The sequence below is a fragment of the Lathyrus oleraceus genome, chromosome 5, assembly GCF_024323335.1.
Source record: "Lathyrus oleraceus cultivar Zhongwan6 chromosome 5, CAAS_Psat_ZW6_1.0, whole genome shotgun sequence".
NCBI classification, from domain to species: Eukaryota; Viridiplantae; Streptophyta; class Magnoliopsida; order Fabales; family Fabaceae; genus Lathyrus; species Lathyrus oleraceus.
In genome coordinates this window covers 358,305,819-358,331,655 of record NC_066583.1, presented here as the reverse complement: position 1 = coordinate 358,331,655, position 25,837 = coordinate 358,305,819, and the positions used below count along the sequence as shown (strand labels likewise).

Below are 25,837 nucleotides of genomic sequence, written 5' to 3'. Positions count from 1 at the left end.
GTTTCCTTGCGGCATCAAATCTTATGGCATTTGCGGAAACTGTCGTTTATGTGGATTACGTCGGTTAAAAGCTCCACAATATGAAACTTTTAACCGCCACAATTTCTATAGTTTTTTTTTAGTGGGTAGAATGATATGAAGGTGTGATACAGTGAGGTACCACTCCAGGTAACCATTCTCACACTATGAGTCGTGATAAACCCTCATTACACTATCTTTAATGGCACGAGCAAAGCTAATGATATTACTCTAAAACCACCTATCAATGCCTGCAACTAGAACATCCAAAATTGATCGTCGGATGCCCTGGACGTAAACATAATGTAGCAGACACCTCTTAGGCAAGTATCTATCGGCTAAGGTCTTCCACCGAATATAACCAAAAAATAAATAAGACTCATCAAACTCATGGTGGACTCTGTGACCTATGTACATATGACATCATTTACCATCAACGCATCAAGCCACCTCCTGTATTCCGCAACACCACCTGGATAAGTCTGTCTGACCTTCCATCTCCTCGCTCGTACGGCGCTCCCAGGGATATGCTACACCCTCTTGTCATAGATAGTAGGGAAATGCTCGTATATCCAGCACTGATAAAAGAACACAAACCCAATAAATAATAATTAAGAAATGTTATTCGTAATAATTAAATAAGAACCAAACTACAAATAAGAATTTCAAGTATATCTAGAATAGACTCAAATAACTATCAAGTTGTCTGGTCTTAAAGGGAGTTGCAACTCAAAGGGTTGTATATAGGATGGTTAATGCAGCGCATCCCCAAGCCTAACTGGTATCGTCAAGGCTATTGAACAACCACGTGTACTGAGCGTCGATATAAACATGAGACTTATCCGTAAAGAAAGTACATGCTACTAGATGTAGCATGTACACTCTAGTGACAACCTCATACATCCGTGCATCCACAAGCTTATCGTACCTATCTTGAAGCCAAGACATCTGAAGGTGAGCTCCCCTGTTAAAATAAAACTCATATAGCACGACCTCATAAGTAACTCCCCAAATCTCATAGAGCCACCATACTTGCAACGTCTGGCTAATAACATGAGATGAAACAAGGAGGATATATCATCCAAAGTGATAGTCATCTCTCCAAACGGAAGATGAAAGGAAGATGTCTTCTTGTGCCATCTCTTAACAAAAGCAGTAAGGAATGGAGTGCCGATCATGGTGAGGGAGCAATTGGCAAATAAGAGGAGACCAAAATCATGCACAATTTTCCTGGTCTGCTCAGGCATCGGAGTCTTGGGGGTTCTTCATCTTCGATCTGTGGGATGTCACCTTTAGTGGGAGATGGTCCTGTAACAACCAAAACTTAAAAAATTATAAGTTAGATTACAACACATCATGTAACAATAATAAATAAATTAAAGTGAAACATAAAATATATATATACCTCTAAGTGCCATAGTAGGTATGCCACATGGTGAGCATACTCGGTAAGCATCGATCGAATAATGGGTTCTTCTGGGAACTCTTCATCAGTGTGCATAGTCGGCTCCGTCGAAGTAGGAGTCGTAACCTCTGTATCAGCAGTAGAAGAAGGGACCAGATTTATGGCAGCCACTTTATCAGCAACAAAGGCATCTGGCTGGACCACCTCATCTGCAACAGGGGCATCTGACTGGACCACCTACGCAGTAACATGTATCGCATCTATCTCGACTGAAAGGGCATGAACATCCTGAACCTGTACCTCCTGAGCATGAACAACCTCAACATCATCTCAGGGTTGCTCATCTGATCTCACTGATCAGCGTCGTGTGCTACAGAATGCGGGAAACTGCCTCTGCTCATCCAACCGTTTCCGTTGTGAATTGGTTGGAACTACTCGTCCAACCCGTAGCTGGGAAGACTCATCCTCAACAGCCATAGCTTGGGTTGTTGCTCTATCTATGGCCCTGTTTGCAACGGTGTCGTCATTTCCCATATATTTCACTGCAAAAACGAAAACAAAAACAAAATATCACTTAAATTCTAGAAATTTTGAAATTCCCCACATTTCACCGGAAATTCAAAAATTTCAGGGAAAACCCCATATTTTTTGAACTGTCGGAAATTTAAAAAATTCGAAAAAAAAATGCATATAAAAATAGCGAAAATTCTGAAATTTCCGAAAAAAAATACATATAAAAATTAGGGTTGATAAAATGGATGGATTGGATGAATATAAACTGGATTATTAATGAATGAATCAAAACAATACATTAATCCATTAACAATCCATTAAAGGTTCTTTAAAAATATCTAATTCAATCCATTCATTAAAAAAAAGTTCATCCAATCTATCAATTAAGATCTTTTTAATGGATGAATATCCATCCATAAAAAAAAAATATTTTATTTAATTTTTTTAATAATTCATATTTCAAATAATTTAATTTTTCTATAATTTTTGTAAATATAGTCCCGTAATAAATAATAATATTGTCTTTTTATTCTAACAGTAGTAAATATTATTTATTATATAAATATAAAAATATTTGTTAGAATTAAAATACTAAACATAACAAACTCAAAATTTCAATGTCGAATCTGCTCCCTGCTTTTCAATAAATTTCAATACTTTGGCATCAAAATAAAAATGTCCATGTGAAAGAATATATATATATATATATATATATATATATATATATATATATATATATATATATATATATATATATATATATATATATATATATATATATATATAATATATATATATATATATATATATATATATATATATATATAAAAGCTCCCATAGCTAAACATGCACTATTAAATTTGAATCAGCTATCATATAATTTTTACTAAACAAGTGACATTCAAAATACTAATAAATCTAGAATATAATTTTTCCCAAACTCGAATCACCAATCATATAATTTTCACCAAACAAATGACATTCAAAATACTAATAAATATGTAATTACAATTTGGTTATCGAAAGAGATAAAATACTAATAAATCATTTTACTAATAAAATTCTAAGAGCTCAAGCATTCAATCTTCAAGTTATAACATCTTTGTAGAATATTCTCTCAAAATATATGATAATTTCAAGTAATTTCATGTTATGGAAAAGAAGGTTGAAAGGTCTTCAACAAAATCGGGTCCATCAAAATCAAATGCAAGTACAAAAGAGAATCAAAGTAGAAAACAATTAAAGATACATTAATTATAAAAGAAGATAAATCAAAAGAATACAAATAAAAAAGTTGTGGATATTAACCTGAAGTTCCACAAGGTCAATCATGTGTACACAATAATGCTTCAATATTTTCAGGTAAAAGAGTGTTTCGATACTTGTCAAGTATATTAGAAGTAATTCATATTTAGTTGTACTATTTTCTTAGCCCCTAAGTTTGTTAGAGGGTATTTTAGTATTTTCTCTTATTCTAGTAACCCTAGTTTTAGCTTATAAATAGGGTGACAATCATTGTAACTTTTATCATGTTTGTAGCCGTCATTCTCTGAATAGAATATTCATCTTTCATTCTACCTTTGCACCAACAATTGGTATCTAGAGCTCCGGTTCAGATTCATTGGGAAACACGGGAAACACGAGTGAACGTGAGGTCTTGTGTGTTTGATTTTGATTCTTAGATTCGTGTTGAATCTTGAACAAAATCTGATCAGAATTTTAATTCTGTGGGTTGGGAAACACTGTGTGAGAAATCTGAGTGTACTGTGCAAGGTAGAAAGATGAACGGAAACGGCAACATGAACACCAAACTTCCAGTATTTGACGGTAAAAACTGGAATCGTTGGATGATCCAAATGCGTGTACTGTTCGGTGCTCAAGATGTTCTAGATCTTGTCACTGATGGTTATGTTCCGGTAGCAGCAGATGCGACGGATGAACAGAAAAACGCGCAGAAGGAAGTAAGGAAGAAGGATCAGAAAGCATTGTTCTTCATTCATCAATGTGTTGATGTAAATGTGTTTGAGAAGATTGCAGATTCAACGACAGCAAAGGCTGCGCGGGACACACTGGTTAGATGTTATGGTGGTGACGCATCAGTGAAGAAGGTGAAGCTTCAGTCCTTGAGAAAGCAATATGAGAATCTCAACATGAAGAATAATGAGAAAGTTTCTGAATACATCTCCAGAGTGATTCTGATCACTAATGAGATGAAAGCGTGTGGAGAAACTCTTTCTGAAGAAACAATCATGGAGAAGGTATTGAGATCCCTTACCTGTCAATTTGATTACATTGTGGTAGCAATAGAACATTCCAAAGATCTGAGCACCATGAGAATTGAAGAGCTGCAGAGCAGTCTAGAAGCGCAAGAGTTGCGTTTAACCGAGAGAACTTCTGAAAGGGAAGTAGAGCAGCAGGATCTGAAAGCAACTTCTGATAGGAGGTATCAGAAGCAGTCAGAAGCCAGGAGAAGATCTGATGGTGGTCAGAAGTCAGAAAGCTCAACCTCTGATAGACAAAAGAATGCTCAGAAGGGAAAAGAGAAGTATGACAAGAAGAAAATCCAATGTTACTGCTGTAAGAAGTTTGGTCATTTTGCTAGAGACTGTTGGTCAAACAAGGAGAGAAAATCAGAAGAAGCAAATATAGCCAGAAGTTCTGATGACGAATCAGTGCTATTGATGGCCTCTGAATCTGATGATATGGATCTGATAGACTGGTGGTATATGGACACTGGCTGTTCAAATCATCTTACTGGAAACAAGAAATGGCTGGTTGACTTTGACTCTGAAAAGAGGACAAAGATCAGATGTGCTGATGACAAATATCTTAATGCAGAAGGTATGGGAAATGTCAGAGTGATTCTGAACAATGGGAAAACAGCATTGATTCAGAACGTGTGGTATGTACCTGGCATCAGAAGCAATCTGATGAGTGTGGGACAATTAATTGAGAAAGGTTTTTCAGTTACCATGAAGGACAATCTTCTGAAGCTGTATGACTGCAATCAGAAGTTGATTATGGAGTCAGAACAGGGAAGGAATAGAACATTCAAGGTGAATGTCAGAACTGCAGACTCAGAATGTCTTAGTGCAACAAGTGCTGAGAAGGAGAGTGAGCTGTGGCACAGAAGATTTGGTCATTTGAATTTCAGAAGCTTAAAACATCTGAATTCAAAGAAGTTGGTACATGGAATTCCTGCAATTAAGAAGCCTGAAAAGTCATGCAAAGTTTGCATGGAAGGAAAACAACCACGATTGCCATTTGCGTCAGAAACTGCTCCAAGAGCAAAACATGCCTTAGGAGTTGTACATTCTGATGTGTGTGGTCCATTTCCAGTAGCATCGATTGGAGGGAATAAATACTTTGTGTTATTTGTTGATGAATTCACAAGAATGACATGGGTATCCCTTATTAAGTTTAAACACGAGGTGTTTGATGAATTCAAGAAGTTCAGAATGAAGGCTGAGAATCAGAGTGGTCAGAAGTTGAAGATTCTTAGAACTGACGGTGGAGGTGAGTATAACTCCAAAGAGTTCCAGAAGTTCTGTGAGGAGAATGGAATTGAGCATGAGGTTACTGCTCCTTATACCCCTCAACACAATGGTCTTGCTGAAAGGAGAAACCGCACTTTGCTTGATATGGTGAGAAGCATGCTAAAGGAGAAGAAGCTTCCTCAGAAGCTCTGGGGAGAAGCTGTTGCCACTGCAACGTATGTACTCAACCGATGTCCTACGAAGAAGTTGAAGGAAATAGTTCCAATACAGAAGTGGACTGGAGATAAGCAAAGTGTTAGTCATCTGAAGGTGTTTGGTTCTGTTTGCTATAAACATGTTCCAGAAGCCAGAAGACAGAAGCTGGATGATAGAAGCAAAGTGATGATTCTGATAGGGTACCACAGTACAGGTGCATACAAGCTCTATTGTCCAGAAACCAACAAAATTGAATTCAGCAGAGATGTGATTGTGAAGGAATCAGAAATTTGGAATTGGGATAAGTCTCAATCTGATTCTGATGTTAGAACTTCTGAAGAAAGGTCAGAGTTAAGAATTTCTGAAGTAAGAGTAAACTCTGACGTTGATTCTGATTCTGATAGTGATTCTGACTCTAGAGAAGACTCAGAAGATGAAGGTGACTCTGATGATCCAGACTCTGATGATCCAGACTCTGATGACCCAGACTCTGATGGTAATCCAGATTCTGGTGGCAATTCAGACTCTGGAAATATGCCAGCCCCTGAAGATGGTCAAAGCTCTGGAGGAAGTCAACCATCTGAAGCTAGAAACTCTGAAGCTCAAGACTCTGAACAAGTTCAGAGACCACAAAGAATCAGAAACATCCCCAGAAGATATGCAGAATTTGACATGCTGCAAGACACTGAAGTAGACTCTGAAGGAGAAGTTATTCAGTGTGCCATGTTAGTAGACTCTGAACCCATAAGTACAGAAGAGGCTCTTAAGCAGAAGCTCTGGCTGAAGGCCATGAAAGAAGAACTTGATGCTATAGAGAGAAACAAGACTTGGAAGCTGACAGAACTTCCAAAAGACAAGAAAGCCATCAGCGTCAGATGGGTTTTCAAGCAGAAGTTAAAGCCAGATGGTTCAATTGGCAAACACAAAGCAAGGTTGGTAGCCAGAGGATTTCTACAGAAACCTGGGTTGGATTACTCTGAAGTGTTTGCACCTGTAGCAAGACATGAAACAATCAGAATGGTGATTGCAATAGCTGCTAACAGGAATTGGCCTCTGATGCATTTAGATGTAAAATCTGCATTTCTGAACGGTCCATTAGAAGAAGAAGTTTACGTGTCACAACCTCCTGGATTTGTGAAAAAGAATCAGGAAGGGATGGTGTACAGATTATACAAAGCTCTATATGGATTGAAACAAGCGCCCAGAGCTTGGAATCAGAAGATTGATTCATTTTTCAAGAAGCAAGGCTTTCAGAAATGTGAGATGGAGTACGGTGTCTATGTTCAGCATACTTCTGAAGGAAATATGACTCTGGTATGTTTATATGTTGATGATATACTACTGACTGGAAGTTCTGAACAGGAGATAGCCAAGTTCAAGAAAGTTCTGATGAATGAATTCGAAATGACTGATCTAGGCAAAATGACATACTTTCTAGGGATAGAATTCAGATACTCTGAGAAAGGTATTATTTTGCATCAGCTCAAGTATGAATTAGAACTTCTGAAGAGATTTGAATTGAAGAATTGTAAGATTGCTGTCACACCTTCTGATACAAATCAGAAACTGGATTCTGACTCTGATGGAAAGGATGTGGACGCTACAATCTTCAAACAGTTGGTTGGTTCTCTGAGGTATTTGTGCAATACCAGACCTGATATTTGCTATTCAGTTGGGATGGTTAGTAGGTTCATGAGTAAACCTAAGTGGTCCCATTACCAAGCTGCAGTCAGGATTCTGAGGTATATCAAGGGAACTCTGAAGTATGGAGTATTATTTCCTTCTGAAAGAAAGGATGAGTCAGAACTTCTGAGTTATTCAGATTCTGATTGGTGTGGAGACAGAGTTGACAGAAGAAGTACGTCTGGGTACTTATTCAAATTTCTGGGAGGTCCCATTTCTTGGTGTTCCAAGAAGCAACCTGTTGTGGCATTGTCAACTTGTGAAGCTGAATACATTGCAGGTGCTGTTACTGCATGCCAAGCTGTGTGGATTCTGAATCTATTGCAAGATCTGAAGATTAAAGTAAACAAACCTCTGAAGCTGATGATTGACAACAAGTCTGCAATCAATCTTGCCAGAAACCCAGTGTTGCATGGGAGAAGCAAGCACATTGAGACCAAGTATCATTTTCTGAGACATCAAGTTCAGAGGGGAGTGTTAGAAGTTGTACACTGCAGCACTCAGAAACAGTTGGCAGATGTTCTGACGAAAGCTATCAAGACTGATCAATTCCTCAGATTAAGGGATGGAATTGGTGTTACAAGTTTTGATGGAATATGAATTAAGGGATGGTATTAGAAGTAATTCATATTTAGTTGTACTATTTTCTTAGCCCCTAAGTTTGTTAGAGGGTATTTTAGTATTTTCTCTTATTCTAGTAACCCTAGTTTTAGCTTATAAATAGGGTGACAATCATTGTAACTTTTATCATGTTTGTAGCCGTCATTCTCTGAATAGAATATTCATCTTTCATTCTACCTTTGCACCAACAAAGTATACGTCCACATATACTAAATGTTGATTATGAGGCAACTATAGTAATTGGAATGCTCAAAAGATCACGTGCCAATATAAAAAGTTTAAGATATTTACCCTCGTTTGCTTTCCAATATTGCAAAACATTCGACTCAACATACTCCTCATGGTTAATTTTTTTTCATTCAAACAAATTTCCAAATCAGACTCATTTTTTGATGGTCCACACAATTTACTTTCGTAAGTCCCAAAATCCTGCAAGTCATTTGAGGGAATGTTTGGACTACCTCTAATTGACCTTTGTGAAGATGAAGTGATTGTCTCGTTTAAGGACTTGAGATATTCTTAAGAACGTCTTCGCAACCTTCAAAGATGCGACCAATCAAGTGGAGTTGTTGTGTCTAGGTACTCAGGCTCCCCAATCAGAGTTGGACATGAAGAAAGTGGTCTAAGATGGCACTATAGTCAGAGATAATGGACACCCTGAAGGGGCATGATGAATAATTTTTCACATATTAATTCGGCATGCGTGCCTTTGTTTCTCTTTTGGGCTTTGTAATGATATTGTTATATTAATTAAACTTCTTTCCTTTTACTTCTTTGCTTGCTTTTGAGTTTCTTTTTTTCCTTTATTGATCTATCGTCCTTTGGCTTTGACATCTTTTGGGTTTATTTTGCTTCACACTTTCTATCTGCTGAGAAGTGGAGAATCTTGTTACGTTTTGGTTCAATCGTCCTATTTGTAGGGAACTGGCATGATCTTTTGAGTTTCATTATTACATGTCTAATTAGTTGGGAGTTGGAGTAATTTTTCAAGGTCACTGGCACCATCCCTGGAAAAGATTTAGGTCCATCTTCCTTTCCCCCAAGTTTGAGCCTGGTTCAAGGTTAACGTGTCAAAGCTTCATTGGTTACGCCCTTGGAGTGGCTAGCTCATAAATGGGCTTTTTTCTTTGACCCCGATTTTGAAAGGGGTAACTTGTAACGTTATTCATATCAAATAGTATTATATCATAATATAACTAAATGATTCGTTCTCTGAATTTCTTTTAAAAATACTTTGCCTGAATATTGTTTGGACTCCACGACTTAGGGTAGATTCTTAGCCAAGGTCTTTTAATATTTTGTTCGTTGGGAGCTGGTGTATTATTTTAGGTTTGATGGGGACCATCCTCGACCATGATTTGAGCCCCTTTCACTACCCCTGAGTTTGAGTTTGGTTCAAGGTTTACGCCTCCATGCTCCACTTCATACGCCTTTGGAGTGGCTAGCTCCTAAGTGGGTAGGGTGCACATGTTGTAACTTAATGCAATTTTTTACCATGCTTTTGAAGGGGGTAACTTGCACCACTTTGATAGAAAATATAATGTTATTCATATCAAATAGTGTTATATCAAAAGATAATTAAATTATTTGATCTCTGAATTTATTTTAAAAATACTTAGCCTAAATATTGTTTGGACCCCACAACTTATAGTAGATTCTTGGCCAGGGTCTTTGAGGACGCACCCAACTCTCGGGATCACTTTCATCTAACGCTATATGGATAGTTATGCGACTCGTCATCCTTAAAAATTGGGTTGACATTGAATAATATTCAAATCACTTCTATTGTTATTTTAGTTCCTTCTGAAGTTGTCACCTTTTGGTTAAATTACATATAATGATTAAAGATTAATAACCTAAAATGACGGACCACACTTAAGCGTGTGACGAGGGTGGACTTCAGTATTAAGCCAATGCTCCCATGATTGATATTGGGAGGTTAGTTTCTAGGTTGGGCAATGTTGGTTTGATGTCTAAGCCCAACCCCGAGACATTTGTCTTGTCGTTGGAATGTGAACTATCCTTATCACAACGTTGGGTTCTGTTTTTCTTGGTCGTTGAAGTTGACTATGTCGACATATCCATGAACCTTTTCGAACCTTGCCCAATCTGGATTCCCCTACTTTTAGCATCAATATTCAGGTCAACCTCAAGTCCATGCCATTGTGGCTATGAGGTATTATCCACTTTAGATATGGGAATCCTCACAAATTTGTTCTTTATAAAAGACGTCTCATTCCGTATGGGTCAGAAACGGTGATGAATATCTCTTTGCACTCACTTGTGAAACTCTTTCATTGGTGGACTGGGGGTGACATCGTGTCTAGCTTCGTTAGTCACGAACCACCTTAAAGCATCAATGATAACTTCTTTGAGGGGATATCAACCAAACACACATTTAAGGTTCTTCCATCCATTTATTTCCTGACCGACCTCCATGGATCTATAATCTCGTGCTAATGAGTGGTGAGGATGATGGACGTCCATCGGTGTTGGTCTTTTGCGCTGTCTCAAACTATGCATTCATAGTAGTATGTCCCCGAATATTTAGAAGCACATCGAATCACCATAATTTTCGTTGTCGTATAGAGTTTTCATTATGGTGGAGGTCTTGAATTTCGATAATGTTTCGCAAAGAATCATCTCAATCTTTTTGTGATCTTGGAATAGTTGACCTTATTTCCTGAACTCCTTGTTTATTTTTATGCTATGTCGATCGAAGAAATTTTAGTTAGGAAAACCCTTATTTACATGGTGATTTTCCTTCTGCCTCATTAACAACGAGAATCAGAAGTCTGGTCCGAATATTTTAAGCAATTTTCAGCGTGACAACATATATTATCTTTTACATCTTAGCGTAGCGGTAAATTCATGACCATCAAGCTATGGATAAGCTTAACGTCAATAAAACCAGAGTCGTCATCGCGCTTTTATTGTTTCCAAAGGAAAAGGGAAAAGTACGAACAAAACCCAAAGATAAGAAGTTTTCAAATCAAAACTAATAAAATTACAGAGGTTACAGGTAAGGGGGTTAGTTACACAAAGGGAAGGTGTTAGCACCCAAAGTTCCCTAGGTACTCCTAGGGAGCCCTTTTTTATGTGTGCATATGTGTTTGGTATAAAAGATGTTTGAGAAAAATAGAGTGTGGGGATGAGAAAAGAATTCATGGATTACATTTTTGTGTTTGACAAGAGCTTCGGACTTGTGCCTACGTACCAACATAAAAATGAGGGATCAAAACCTCGTAGTTCGTGGTAAAAATTTCAAAGTTGATGAATTGCTTTTAACAAAGTTTAATAAGAAAAGGCACAGAGGGTCAAAAATTTGAATGGGGTTGTTAGTTCTTTTTGTCTTTTGAAATTTAAGTTAATATGGTTAAGTTTATTTACAAATTTGATTTAAGAAAGTGTTTGAAAATTCAATGACATAAGGCCAAAGTTTCTAATCATTAAACAATGTCTAAGTTTAAAATCACAAGCAAAGAAAGTTTTTGAAAAGAGGGAGAGATTTTGAAATTTAAGAAGTGAGAGGAGATGAAGAGGTTATCCTAAGCACAAATTAAAAGTTAAGAGTTGAAAAGATCTGACCAATGGTATGCAATCCAACAGACAAGAATGTCATATAGAAATCCTATTTTCCCTTTGGACTTTGAATCAAGCAATAATCAATGAGCAATTAGCAGTATACATACATTATGAAGATCAAGGCATCAAATAAAGATAGCCACATCCAAGCAAGCAATCCCAAAAGCTAGCAGTCTTCTTTGTCTTCTCATGTATCAGATGAAATATTCCTTGATCAACTCAAAGCAAAGCATCAAACACAAGGTCAAAATAACAATTAGTACAAAGACAGAGTAGCAGATGAATTCAAACAAGATCCAAGGTTTGCATCAGATGAAGGCTCAATTCACAATAGCTCAGTCTCAGAATGTTGGCATTGGCCAAGTCCTTTTTGCATAGGGAATGTTGCCTAGTTCTAAGTCCAGGGGTTCAGATCAAGATCAACAGCCCACCAGACATTTTTTAGGGTTTTTGTTGTTATTAAGTATTTTAAGGTCGTAAGACCACAAACAAAACCAAAATACACAAACAAATATATACAAATCACAAGATATGGCTCAAATGAGCAAAGTGAAAATGACATAAACATAAACAAGTTAAATGAAATGTAAATGGCAATGAATGATAAATGACTGAAATTTAAATTGCATAAAGTAAATGACTTGAAAGTAAAACAATATTAACAAGAATTAGTCAAAGGTTAGTCAAGTATTAGCGGTGTTTTTTAATTGATTAAGTCATTCTTTGGAGAACACTCAACCATTCCTTCACAAGTATGAATCCTTAAACCAAGACATCTTCCATGAGAAGGGCTCCAACTTGGATAATTCAACAAGTATGCCACTAGCTCTCATGAAAATGGTTTAACATAACTTTTAAGTATTTAATCAATTAAAAGTGAATGAAAATACATTTTAATTTGGTCAAAACCTAAAATCCCTTCAAAATACCAAATAAACGGCCAAGGGATTTATCCTAGGTCAAACAAGGTCAAAGGACCTTAGACAAAAAATTCACTATTTTTGAAAAGTCAGAAGTATTTTTAAACAATTAAAAATATATACAAAAACATTTAATTCATGACAAATATCAAAATTAATCCAAAAAATAATTTTAATTCAAAATATGAAAGAGAAAAATATTTAAAGATTTTTGGTGAAAGTTCCATATTTTTTGGATTAAAAATGAAATTGATATGAATTAAACAAAATAAAAGGATTAAATAAAAATTCAGAAAATAAAAAGAAATTAGAAAAAAACAAGGGCCATTAGATCTCCCTCATTAATTGAGGTGACAGTTCTGATGGCCACATGCGCGCTTTCTATGGTAGTCTTCAGTCAATGTAATGTATGTGTGGTATTCACAAGCAATGGCTCAGATTATAACATCCAAACATGATCAGATGGCCACGAAGTGTGCCAACACACCACCGGAGCTAGGGCTCCGATCATCTTCTCCGGTGACCTCCACCGGACTGGTCCAACTTCATCTCAACGGAAAATGAAAAACAAGGACACTATTTCATAGAGAAAATGCTCAGGATCTTGAATTTGGCCTCAATTTTTTCTAATTCCAAGTATATAAAAAGATACAGGGATTTGAATTTTGAGGATCATGAACTGAGTTGCTTCGATTTGACCTCAAAGCAACTCAATCTTGTTGGCTATATTGGTAGGACTTCAGTCAACCAAAAATCAAAGAGAATGGTGAAGAATTGAGAGAGAATCGAAGAGATGAAGTTTCTAAAAATTCACCTTCGAGGGAGCTTGAATCTTGCTTGACCTTGCTTCCAATTGGCCTTTACTTGACTTCAGAAGCTTGCAGAAGTTGAATTGGATCAAGGAAAGGTTTGGATTCTTGGAGTTTCAACTTCAAAACTGAAGTGAAATTGAAACTCGATTTTCAATTGAAAATCTTCAAGTTTATCCTCTAATGGTGAGGGTTAGGATTGCAGGTTCAAAACTTGGGCAAGGTGTGTATAATTTTGAGCATGAAGGGTCTTATTTATAGGCAATGCATTTGCTTTCCACACACTTCATTTAAAATGTCAAAAATAAAAATTCACCCTTGCATGGTTGCATGTGCGTGTGATAGGCCCATGAAATGATGTAATCAGGTCCAAATTTCATCATGTTCAATGTTGAAAGTGTGTCATATGATCATGTAGTGGAAATTGGAAAGTGAACATGAGATTCTTCCAAATTGAGCCTTGAAGAGAAACCATGCGCAAGTCACCCAATTCTTAGCAAAATGAGTCGATCTTAGACTTTTTGGAAAGGTGAGATCAAGGGGAACAACTTTCATGTTGAACATGTTTCTATTTGAAGCTTGTATCATGATAAATTTTGAGGTGGAAGTTTGGAAAATAAAACATAAATGAAAATTTTCTAAGTACCAAGCCAAATGTTCACTTCTTCCGCCTTGAATAACTTTTACTATGGGATTCAAATGGAAAAAGTTCCTTAATAAAAGTTGTATCTCTTTCAAACCTATTCAATTTGGTCATAAATTTGACCTTATTTGAATTTTTCATGAAGGAGTTATGTATTTTAGAAGTTGAGGAAAATCACTTGTTCAATGGTAATGGCCCAAACTGACCTATAATGTTTCCTCTTGGCACATGCCCTTGAAAGTTGAATTTAAATTTATTCTAAGAATAAAAGTTGGATATGGCATCTTTAATTTGATCATAAAACTTGAATGACCTTCATCTCATAAAAACTGAGCAAGTTATGGTCCTTGGAAGTTGACCTCCTAACTAGGGTTCAAACAAAATGACCTATAATTGTTCACCATAAAAAAAGACTTTACAGACAAAACTAGATCTTGAATTCAACATGAAAGTTGTTTGGAATGTCATAAGGAGTAATGTTTCTCTTGGAATCATTTTCATATGACAAAAATTGTAGGAGGTAAGGTCTAGGTAACCCCAGTTTTGACCAAATGATGAAGAAACATTACTCCTTGAAATATTTGATCAAATGATGAAGAAACTTGCTAAGGAAGTCACACAAGATACCCAGATGAATTAGGGTTTCCAAGACAAACAAGCTTCAAGCTCTTGATAAATTCTTGATCAAAATGATAAATGAAGATCATGAGAATTCATATATTATGTCTAGAGTCAATGTAAATCATCTCTTGATTAGTCTCCTTGCATTGAGGGTCTCAAACCCTAGATATGAGCTTGATGAGGCATAGGAGAACACATACACTACCTACAACAGAAGTAAACTACACATTGACATATTTTTGATATTTTGGTTAGCAAACAAAGAAAAACAAAGTATAATACAATCAAATATGCTTGGTGATCTCTCCCAATGCAAACTCAATGAATGAGGCGTAAGGAGGATGCCAAGGTGTGATCCCAAAGCCAATGTATATGATGAGATAGCATGTGGGATCTTAGGGTCAAAATTGAGGTATTACACTTAGCGAATAGGATTTTGGACCAAACATGATTTGATCATGGAAATTTGAAAGAATCAAAAGTCGATTCCTACAAACAATGTCACTATTTTAGATCGGAGCCATAGTTAGGTGTAAATTGAGGTGGTGGACTCCTGATGTGGTGTTGCAAGTCTCTGATGCAGTTGAACGTGGGGGACTACCTGCAAGGTTAGACTCCAACACCCAAGTTAGTGAATATGTCTAAAAAGAGGTAGAGTTAAGTATGAAAAGTGAGTGTATCTTAAGCCTTACGCATGTGTGTGTGTGTGTGTATGTGTGCGTGTGTTTTTGTGTGTATGTGTTTGTGTGTGTATGTGTTTGTGTGTGTGTGTGTGTATTTAATTTCCAATGCCCTTAGATGTTCAAATTTCAACTGGAAAACTAAAGTTGTTGTGATTTTTGAATCTATAGACTTGTCCACTATGGATTTGTGTATTATGCTTGATAAATTACAGAAACATGATATTAAACTAGATCGACTTACTGAAAGAGAAGAATGCGATAAGAAAAATAAGAGACTTGCACTGAAAGTTGTAAAGGTCAAAGACACGGAGTCAGAAAAAGAAAGTTATCAAGATCATAGTGATGAAGACATGGATATTCTAATTCGCAAATTCAAAAAGTTTACGAGGCACGAAAAAAAAAACTTTCATAATAAAAATGAAGAAATATCACCCTTCATTCCAACATGCTTCTATGTCTACAAAATTTTTCACATAACCCACTGACAATAAACATGGGAGAATGCAACAACATGGTTTTATCGGACATTATGACCTCTTAAAAATCTCCAAAATTTGTGACGTGCAAGGCACATACCTTGGACTTTTTAAAGGAATCTCATGATAGACTAACTATTATAACATAGATCTCTCCCATCATAGCATATCCCACTAAAGGTCACACTTAGGACCTTCAACTAAAGAAGAATAACTCGATTCAAACTATATGGAGTCCCAAAATAAAGTAATAACCTAGCTATTATGGGTTGAGACTTAGAGCTTGCAACACAAATCTCATGAGAATCAACGAATTAAAGAATGGACATTTTCTAAAATAATATATGATCTTATCTGAACAATCTTATAGATCAGATACATTAATTATTTAATAAATCTAAAAATATGAAATTTATTTATAATATAGGAGGGAGAAAGGATAAGAATAATCACATGATATAATGGCACATGTCAAGACAATTGTTCCGGAAAAAGTTTTAAATTTGTAGACCATGAAAAGACCACGAAAATCAAAGAAAAGGGGTTGCAAGAAACAATGGATTACTGAGTATTATCAACAAGAAGAAAAAGTAGAAGACGAAAGAGAGTTTTCAAAATGGGTCGCAGATTATTGTAGTGATCATCAAATACTTTTGGTGGGTGATGGTGATTTCTCATTCTCCCTTTCCCTCGCTAAAGCTTTTGCTTCTGCTTCAAACATTGTTGTTTCTTCTCTCGACACATATGGTTTATTCTCTCTTCTAAACCCTTAATATACTACTTACCACATGTTTGTAACATCATTGTGTAGATTTTAGGTTTATGCTTCATCATTGAATGTTGTGTCACCATTCATTCATGTCTTTAACTTGAAGGGTATGTGCTACATGCTTGTGTTTACTTGGTGTTTTATGAGTCTATTGAGTTTGACACTAGTCAATGTGATAATTTCGGGGAGTGCGCCGTAGCACCGACAACTTTGAAAAAAGTTATGTGTGTCTGTGTTCGAAACCGATACTGACATTTGTGATTACGTGTCAGTATCAGTATCGTGTTTATGTGACTGAACCGACAAATCCGATTCAGGGGTAAGTTCTGGCATCAAGTGGTTCAAACCCCTTACGATCGCAATTGCGAGGGATTCAACCGTAGTCCTCCCTACCAAGTCCAGTGTCAATCACCACTGGACTAGCTAATGATTGATAGCTTATTTTATTTTATTTTTTGTAGTACTTGTTTTACTTGATTATTATTCATATCTAATGTCATCTAGTTTTGAAGATGCATAATTGTTATAGTTGTTTGTATTGAAAATACGAAAGTCAAAATGATACCTGTTTACGAAATTCATAGACTGGTGTTCAAAAACTAAATGCTTTGTCAGTTTGTGTTTATCAAATTTTGCCACCTTAAACTGCAAAATTGAAATGCTTTGGCTTTGGTTTTGTCATCAATGCTCTTCTGTTCATGTAAACGAGGTTATCAAGAAGTACAAGAATGCAAAGTCAAATTTAGATGAATTGCAGAAGCTGGGAGCATACCTGTTACATGGAGTTGATGCAACACAAATGAAATTTCATCCGGATTTAAAAATGCGGAGGTTTGATTGCATTTTTTCAACTTTCCTCACGCAGGCTTTCACGGGAAGGAAGATAACTTGATGATGATCAAGTGAGTTTTCTAGTAGAATTCAGTTTAATGACTAACTAATAATGTCTCGAGTACAAACGCATATAACTGGAAATGAATCTGTTTGTGAATGATAATATAAATCTACCTGTTTTTGTTATGCACGAGTTTCTACAGAATTGTAAGTTTGCGTTTTCAAAAATGTTTTAATAGTTAAGGCTTTTAGAATGAAACTTTCATTAACAATACTATGTGATTTGTGTTTTCTTATGAATTTTTAGGATGCATGTGGATCTTGTGTTTGGTTTCTTCAAGAATGCAAGTTACATGTTTAGGATCAATGGTGAAGTTCATGTCAATCACAAAACTACTCCCCCTTTTGATACTTGGAACATAGAGAAGCTCGCCGAGCAAAGCTTTCTGATGATGATCGAGTGTGCTGATTTCAAGCAAGAAGCTTATCCAGGTTATAACAATAAGAGAGGTCATAGATCTCGATGCGATGACCCATTTCCTCTCGGTAAGTGCAGCACTTTCAAGTTTATATACAATCCTAGAAGTTTGAAAGACCATTTGAGGAGAAATCATGTGGAGGTTTCTAGACAGCAAGAGATTCAGAACATGGAGCGATTTCCAGCTTCAGTTCATCTCAATTACCATCCTCAAACAACATGGAGCGAATTCCAGCTCCAGTTGATTGCAACTATCATCCTCAAACAGTTCTTTTTCAAAAACCGAATCAACTTGATTACTACCCACAGACAAGTATCTTTCCAAAAACAGATGTCTCGATCATTATTGTCAGAGAAATCTCTTTCCAAAAAGGAATGAACCAATGAGATCAGAATTTGACTTGAGAAATGGATACCATACAATCACAAACAACGTGACAGAAATACATGAAAGAGTTGCTTCTTCTGCTGATTATTATCGTTATGCTCGCGATACGACACAGGACATTAAAAGATTGCTACAACCACCAATGCAGTCAAGTTACAACCAATTTTCACATAACTGGCCGATACCAACTAATTGTAGACTTTGTTTGACAGAACACCATAGAAGAACAATGGATGTTTCTCCTTCCATGCCACTTGGTGCTAGAAATGATGGCTACCACCAATATCAACAAGTATTAGAAAGAAGCTCAACATATTTGCAAGAAGAACTTTATCGAAATGCTCAGAGGTCAAGTGATTGTTATGATATAGCAAGGCATGACTTGGAGCGTACAATGCTGAAGTGCTTAGGAGAGATTTTAGTAGAGAAATCTATATTATGCAATGAGTGTGTTCATGCTACATTGAAGGATGATATCTTGTTAACTACTATAGCTAGATGGAGTTGTGAAACTGGTAATTTTGTAATCAACATTTAGTTTATGTTGATCTTTTGCAGGATGCCATAGCATGCTATAAGATGAGTTTTATTTTCTTATTTCCTTTGTGCTACTTATAGATCATATATATAAGTCATACTGAATCTTAACTTTTTGAATTGAATCTAAGCCATGCCTAAGAATAAGGTGAATTATTTCGTCTCAACTTTCTTATAGGATGATTAAGGAGGTTTTTTGTACGGAGAAATTTATAGTATTTTCGATCTTCACGATTGAAACAATTATCAAATCAAGATTGATTTTACAACAACAACAAAAATTAGTGTCTCAAAATTCAATTTATATTTGATGTCTTCTTCACTTACACTTAAATTATGATTATCTTAGTTATAAGAATACTGAGAAACCCTAAACTTCTAATGTAACAACAATAGTGATTATTGATGTTACACTTCTTCACCCTAACAATTATTGAAGTTTTGCAACTATCAGAAACGATAGAAGTGGCATGTACATTCCATCGATTCGGAAGTTGAAATGTAATGACACCGGATCGAGAAAATATGAGTGTCTATTTAAATTGCGCGGATACTGTAAGGTGAACGATACATGAAAATTTAATGTGGTTTCTGGTATACATAAGCATGTCTTGCAAATCGAGCTAGTCGGTCATCCCTCGTATGTCGCCTTAAATCGGAGGAGAAGGAAATTGTTTCGGACATGTCTTTAATCAGGGTGGCGCTGAAAAATATACTTGCAGATTTGAAACGGAAAAGACCTGAAAGTGTTTCAAATATCAAACAGGTATACAATGCGTGTTATCAAAACAACATGGAGATAAGAGGTCCAAGATCCGAAATGCAATAACTTTTGAAGCTTTTAGATGACACCATGAAATTGATATCATGACCGAGTGAGAAATAATCCAATATAGATTTTCTAAAGCAGATGATACCGTAAAATTGCACATCAAAGAGCACCTGAGGAAGATTGTCTATCCAGAAACCACATATTTAAAACTTCCTTTGAAACTAGTTAAAATCAAAGGTGCCTCTAAAAAGGTCAAACCGACACAAGATGACAGTGCATAGGAAATTCTACACATCGCTATACGGAAAAAACATTCTGATGTAATTCTCGATGCTCTTATTTCTTATGTTAGCGGTCTCGTACCTAATTCAAAATGGGTGTCATTCCCTAAAATTGGTCATTTTATAGAAAGTGAATATAACAGGGTGTATCGATCTGACAAGATATGGTTTCTCGGAGACATGTTTTTCACTTCGGAGGGGCCCGCCTCAAGATCCATCCGGACGCATCATGTGTTTTTGGTGACTTTCAAAATTGCTACATTTTGTTAAGGTTTATTTGAAACTGAGATGTCTTATACCAAGTACATCATTAGAGTGGACGACACATTCCACAAAAGAGTCGGAAACTTCGTCGGATCACTTTTTGAAAAGGATGAAAGAGTTCACCAAATTAAGCGAGCTTGAAAGATAATCAAATAAGAAAAAGTCGAAGGAGGAATCAGTAGTAGATTTAGGAGGTGATTCATTTTTTTGATACATTTTAGATTGTAATTGATATTCAACGATGATGGTGTAAATGTCGACTGTTTATGTTTACAAATTTTATGGTTTACATATTATGTTTATGTTTACATAATTTTTGGTATGTTTCTGGTTCAAAGGTGATTTTGAATATGCATATTCGGATACACCCTGTGTTAAATTTCAAAAACACAATATGGCACTTTACGGATGTACATATCCGTAAATTTTCTTTTTCGTAAAACAAATTAGGGTGTATCCAGACATGCATCTCCAAAAAGTGTCATATGACATGATAAGGCTTCTAAGCTTCAAAGTGATCCAAAATTTGTATAAATAGGGTGTCTCTCGTCCCATATTTTCTATAAAACACACCAAAATCAAATAATAAATGCATATCCCTACCTTGCATTTGTGTATTTCAATGACATGAAGTCGCCAGTTCAATTTAGTGTCATCGAAGACACACGTCTCGACGATCTGATATCCAAACTGAATACTCACCTGCGATATCCAAAAAATCGAAGAGTTGTCAAGCCGAGTATCGTTCACCCTCGTTTGAGAACGAATGGAAGATACAGTTCACCAACTTTAAACTGAAGACAGATGAAGATTTAAAGGTTATGTGGAGTACTTTTCACCATTATACAAAAAATTATCTTATTGAAGTGGATGCGGAGATTGCATGATTCGTCGAAGATATTATCAATATGTTGCAACGTCCACAACTACCCGTTTATAACGATATGTAATGTTAAATTTATGTTAACAACTAACTATGTAATATTATTGAGTGTCTTAATTTAATGTCAAGTCGTTGTAGGTTCTAGATCTTACACATACTGTCTTTATTTCTATTTTGAAATATCAGTGTCATTTTCGGATATGTATCTTCGAAATATATCAAATACACATTCTGAGATGCAATTCAAAATTAAATATAATAGAGGTGGCTCATACTTTTGTGTTCAATTTTATGAAAAATTGATATGCCGGAAAATATATCTCCGAACTTTAAGAATATTTTTAAATTTTCATCAAATATTTATAAATAGATATAGAGGTGGGGAAAAAATTTAACAAAATCAGCATGTTAAAAAGAACAAATACAGTTTTTGTTATTTATTTTTAGAATGCAACCAATTTGAATCCATCCGTTTTTTTCTATATGAATCAAACCATTTGCATTGAATGGATTGAACTCATAAAAAAAATTAAACTCTTCTAATAACTATTGTTTTGTTTTAGTATTGAAGAGACGTGATTTTTGAAAATAATAAACTTTTGGATAAATAAAATTTAAATTACTTTCATAACCCTGCAGAAGAATAGAGCAGTTGTGCTACACATTCTATTTTTTATATACTCATTATCAGGAAAACAAAATCAACAAGTCAGGATGGCCGAGTGGTCTAAGGCGCCAGACTCAAGTTCTGGTTCTCGTGAGAGAGCGTGGGTTCAAATCCCACTTCTGACATTTTCTCATTTTTCTGTCAATTATTTTGCCAACTTTGCTGGGCTTTTATGAAATTTGGCTTTGGGCCTAATAAATATTTAATTACATTCAACTAAAAACTATAAAAATATAAAACAATTCCATAACAATCTTTTCGTTTTATTTTAATAAATTTAAAATTATACTTTAAAAGTAAATTAAAAAAAATGTTAAAGAAATAAAAGTGAAACAGTTAAATATAGATTAAATTATCTTGACTTATTTAATACTATTTACTAACACAATTTAGTGTTCGCATTATAATAAAAAATTATTTAAACATTAAATAAAACACCATTTATATAATATATAAATAAATAATTATTATTTAATAAAAGCTATTATTATTATTATTATTATTATTATTATTGTTTGTCTTTTTCTTTTCAATTTAGGATGATTAACTTTAGAGTGAAATTATTTTGACTTAATTAAAATTTTGATCTCACAATTTTATCTCATTCACATAATTAATTATTTTATTTCAAATTTAAAAAAAAAATGGCTCTCCTTCATAAGTCAGAATATGATATTCAAATTTGATAGCAGTTATTTCAGTCATTATAATTTACAAATTCCTAATTTCATAACTTTGTTTCAGCACTCTATCGAGCAACTGCATTTTGTTTCTTACTCCTTCAAACAATAAAGTTTCCACATAACAATGTACAATAACCTAAAGTAGATCTTTTATCGATCGATCAACCTCCAAAATCAGCATTAGTGTAAGACTTCATAGCTATCATTCCATATATTTTAAACAAGAGTCATCTCCCTATAGTGTCTCTAAGATATTATAAAACACGATCTACAACCTGCAAGTGTCTCACTCTTGGATCATGCATGAGTTGACTCACCGTACTGATTGCATATGTCGAATTAGGCCTAGTGTGTGCTAAGTAAATCAACTTTCCCACAAACCTCTTATATTGACCCTTGTCAACTTTGTTACTTTCCTCCTCATAACTCATCTTACAATTTCATTCAATGGGAAACGTGTAGGTTTGCATTTACTATCACAAAACAACTTCATACGACTTTCACACTGTATATTCAAATCTTATAGCACTTATTTCATTCATTATAGTTCACAAATTCCTAATTACATAACTATGCTTCAACACTCCATCAAACAACTACACTTTTCTTTATACTCCTTCAAACAATAAAGTTTCCAAACAAGAATGCACAATAACCTAAAGTAGATCTTTTATCAGTCAATCAACCTCCAAAATCAGCATCAATGTAAGACTTCGTAGTTATAATTCCACATATTTTAAACAAGAGTCATATTCCTATAGCGGCTCTGAGATATTGTAAAACATGATCTACAACCTACAAGTGTCTCACTCTCAGATCATGCATGAATTGACTCACCCCACTGATTGCATATGTCGAATTAGGCCAAGTGTGTAGTAAATCAACTTTCTCATTAACATCTTATATTGACCCTTGTCAACTTTGTTACTTTCCTCCTCCTAGCTAATCTTATAATTTTTTCCAATGGAAAACTTGTAGGTTTACATTCAAGTTTTCCTATTTCTTGTAAAAGATTAACTGCATATTTACTCAAAGAGATAAAAGTTCTTTTATTTGAATGAGTTGCCTTCATTAAGTATTTGAGTTCTCCAAGGTCATTAATTTCAAACTATGTTGATATTTTATTTTTAAGTATTAGTTGCTCAATCAAATCATCTCATGTAACAATAATATCATCAACATAGACAAGAAGTGCAATTTGTTTTCCTCCTTGTGTATGTTTTAATAACAAAGTGTAATCTCTTTGACTTTACTCATAGCCCAAATGCAACATTGTCTTTGTAAATCTTCCAAACCATGTTCGAGGGGACTTCATTATTCCATATAATGCCTTATTCAATCAAAACACCACGTTGGCTCCACCCGTGAAACTAAAATCGGATGGAATATCCATATATGCTTCTTCCTCTATGTTTCCATGCAAAAACAGATTTTTAAACATTGAAATGTTATAACTCCCATAAAAAATAACCAACAAGAGATAGTAAAATTTAAAAAGTATTTATCTTTGCTACTAGAGCAAATGTATCCTCATAATAAATGACATACGTCAAACTATAACCTTTTATCACTAGTCTTGCCTTGTAACTATCAAGCATAACATTTGATTTGTGATTTATAGTATATACCCATCTATATCAATTGGATTATAGCCTCCTTGCTTCTCAACAATTTCCCATGTACAATTTTTATCAAGAGCTTTCATTTAATCACTCATAGTTTGGGCACAATTTTTATATTTAAATGTTTCTTCAAGAAACGATGAGATTATCACATAATCAATAGTTATAATAAAATTTGGTACTGCTTATAAATAATTAAAAACGAGACATATTGAGAAATATGATATTTATACTTGGTAAAATCATTATGATCAATATCACAAGTATTAGAAATCTAAGAATCACTAATAGGACAGTCATTTTCAGTACTTACCTTCGGTTAAAGAGATTCAAGTTATTTTTGGAGCAGGGCAAATTTACTTTTTCTCTGTCACGCTATAATTGATATTGTATTGGTCAAAAAGTACAGGTGTATGATATTTATACTTGGAGGGAAGATTTACCAAAGTTAGGCTTTAAAAAAATTCAATAAGATCATACTCTATTTATCAAACATTCTGAGACAAGGGGAGTAACAGTTTTATTAGTATATGTGGATGACATTATAGTAACAGGTGATGATGACAAGGAGCAACAATTGTTAGGCGAACACATAGCTAAGGAATTTGAGATTAAGACCTTGGGAAAATTTAAGTACTTTTTGGAAATTAAAGTTGCCCACTCTAAAAAAGGAATTTTCATATCTAAAAAAAACACATCATTAATCTTCTACAAGAGACGGGTAAGACACAATGCAAGCCTGCAAGTACACCAATTGATCCAAGTTTAAAGTTGTGGAACACATACGAAAATATTTTGGTTGATAAGAAAATGTATCAAAGATTAGTTGAAAAACTTATATACCTATCACATATTATACCATATGTTTCTTTTGTCGTAATCTTAGTCACCCAATTCATGCACCAACCAAAGGAGATTCATTTACAAGTTGTGCTCCAAATTGTGCAATATTTAAAAGGAACTCTAGGTAGAGGAATTTTGTTTGAACAAAATGGAAGTGTGAGTTTTGAAGCATATATTGATGTTGACTATGTAGGGTCAGTTGCGGATAGAAGATGAACTACATGATATTTTACTTTCCTGGGTGGGAATCTTGTGACTTTGAAGAGTCAAAAATAAAATGTTGTATCTAGATCTAGTGTTGAAGCAGTATTTAGAGCAATGTCACAAGGGATATGTGAACTACTTTGGCTAAAAGTGATATTAGAAGATTTGAATATAAAAAGTGATGAACCAATGGGACTTTATTGTGATAATAAATCTGATATTAGCATAGCCCAATAATCCAGTTAAGCATGATAGAACCAAACATATTAAAGTTGACAGACACTTCATCAAAGAAAAGTTAGATAGTGGTCTTATTTTCATTCCATATGTTTCTTCTTAAGACCATGTTGAATATTTTCTAACTAAGGGGCTGAAAGACAATAACTTTGAAAATATTGTTTCCAAGTTGGGAATGATAGATATTTATTGACCAGCTTGAGGGGCAGTGTTGTAAATAAGTTAATCTTACTGATGTTAATAATAATTTATATTCGGGCTTTTAGTCCATTAGTTGAGTCCATTAGATTAGAATAGTCTTATATAAAGAGAATAATGCTTATAATTTTAACATACTTGAAATATATTATTCATTTTAAACATATAACATAAGTGATTTGTCCATGTTCAGTTTAACGTTGGCCTACTCCTGTCCCCAAGAGATATTCTTGAGATTTTTACTATTTGAGTTTTTACAAGTTATGCTCACAAACCTTCAGTACAAGCGGATATTGAGATTTTACAATGGTTTATCCCCGGCCAAAAATAACTTTTTTACCCAGGTTGATCTAACAGACCAATTACAGGCTTTTTCATGCTAATCTCAATAACCAAACAAATCTTTTCTCGGCTAAGTTCTATAACCAAATGTAGATTTAAGAATGTTTAATCTCAAGAACCAACCACAATTTCTCAAGAGCATCACACTCTTGAGAGTAATAACAAC

At 34.8% G+C, this 25,837-nt stretch overlaps 1 protein-coding gene and 1 non-coding gene across 4 annotated transcripts; both read left to right on the top strand.

Moving 5' to 3' along the window:
• The first annotated feature begins 16,140 nt into the window (after nucleotides 1-16,140).
• On the top strand, nucleotides 16,141-18,735 carry LOC127084688 (heavy metal-associated isoprenylated plant protein 41). Of its 3 annotated transcripts, none has more exons than XM_051025183.1 (3): nucleotides 16,141-16,325; nucleotides 17,148-17,340; nucleotides 17,580-18,735. In XM_051025183.1, the coding sequence occupies exons 2-3, from the start codon at nucleotides 17,330-17,332 to the stop codon at nucleotides 18,127-18,129; spliced, it is 561 nt and encodes a 186-aa protein (XP_050881140.1). In that variant the 5' UTR covers nucleotides 16,141-16,325; nucleotides 17,148-17,329; the 3' UTR covers nucleotides 18,130-18,735. The 3 variants fall into 3 exon arrangements, with proteins under 3 accessions (XP_050881140.1, XP_050881138.1, XP_050881137.1); XM_051025181.1 differs by having other exon boundaries at nucleotides 16,141-16,416; XM_051025180.1 differs by having other exon boundaries at nucleotides 16,141-17,340.
• Nucleotides 18,736-21,583: 2,848 nt separating this feature from the next.
• Nucleotides 21,584-21,667, top strand: TRNAL-CAA (transfer RNA leucine (anticodon CAA)). The gene has a single exon. It is a non-coding gene; the product is annotated as a tRNA-Leu (tRNA).
• The last annotated feature ends 4,170 nt before the right edge of the window (nucleotides 21,668-25,837 follow it).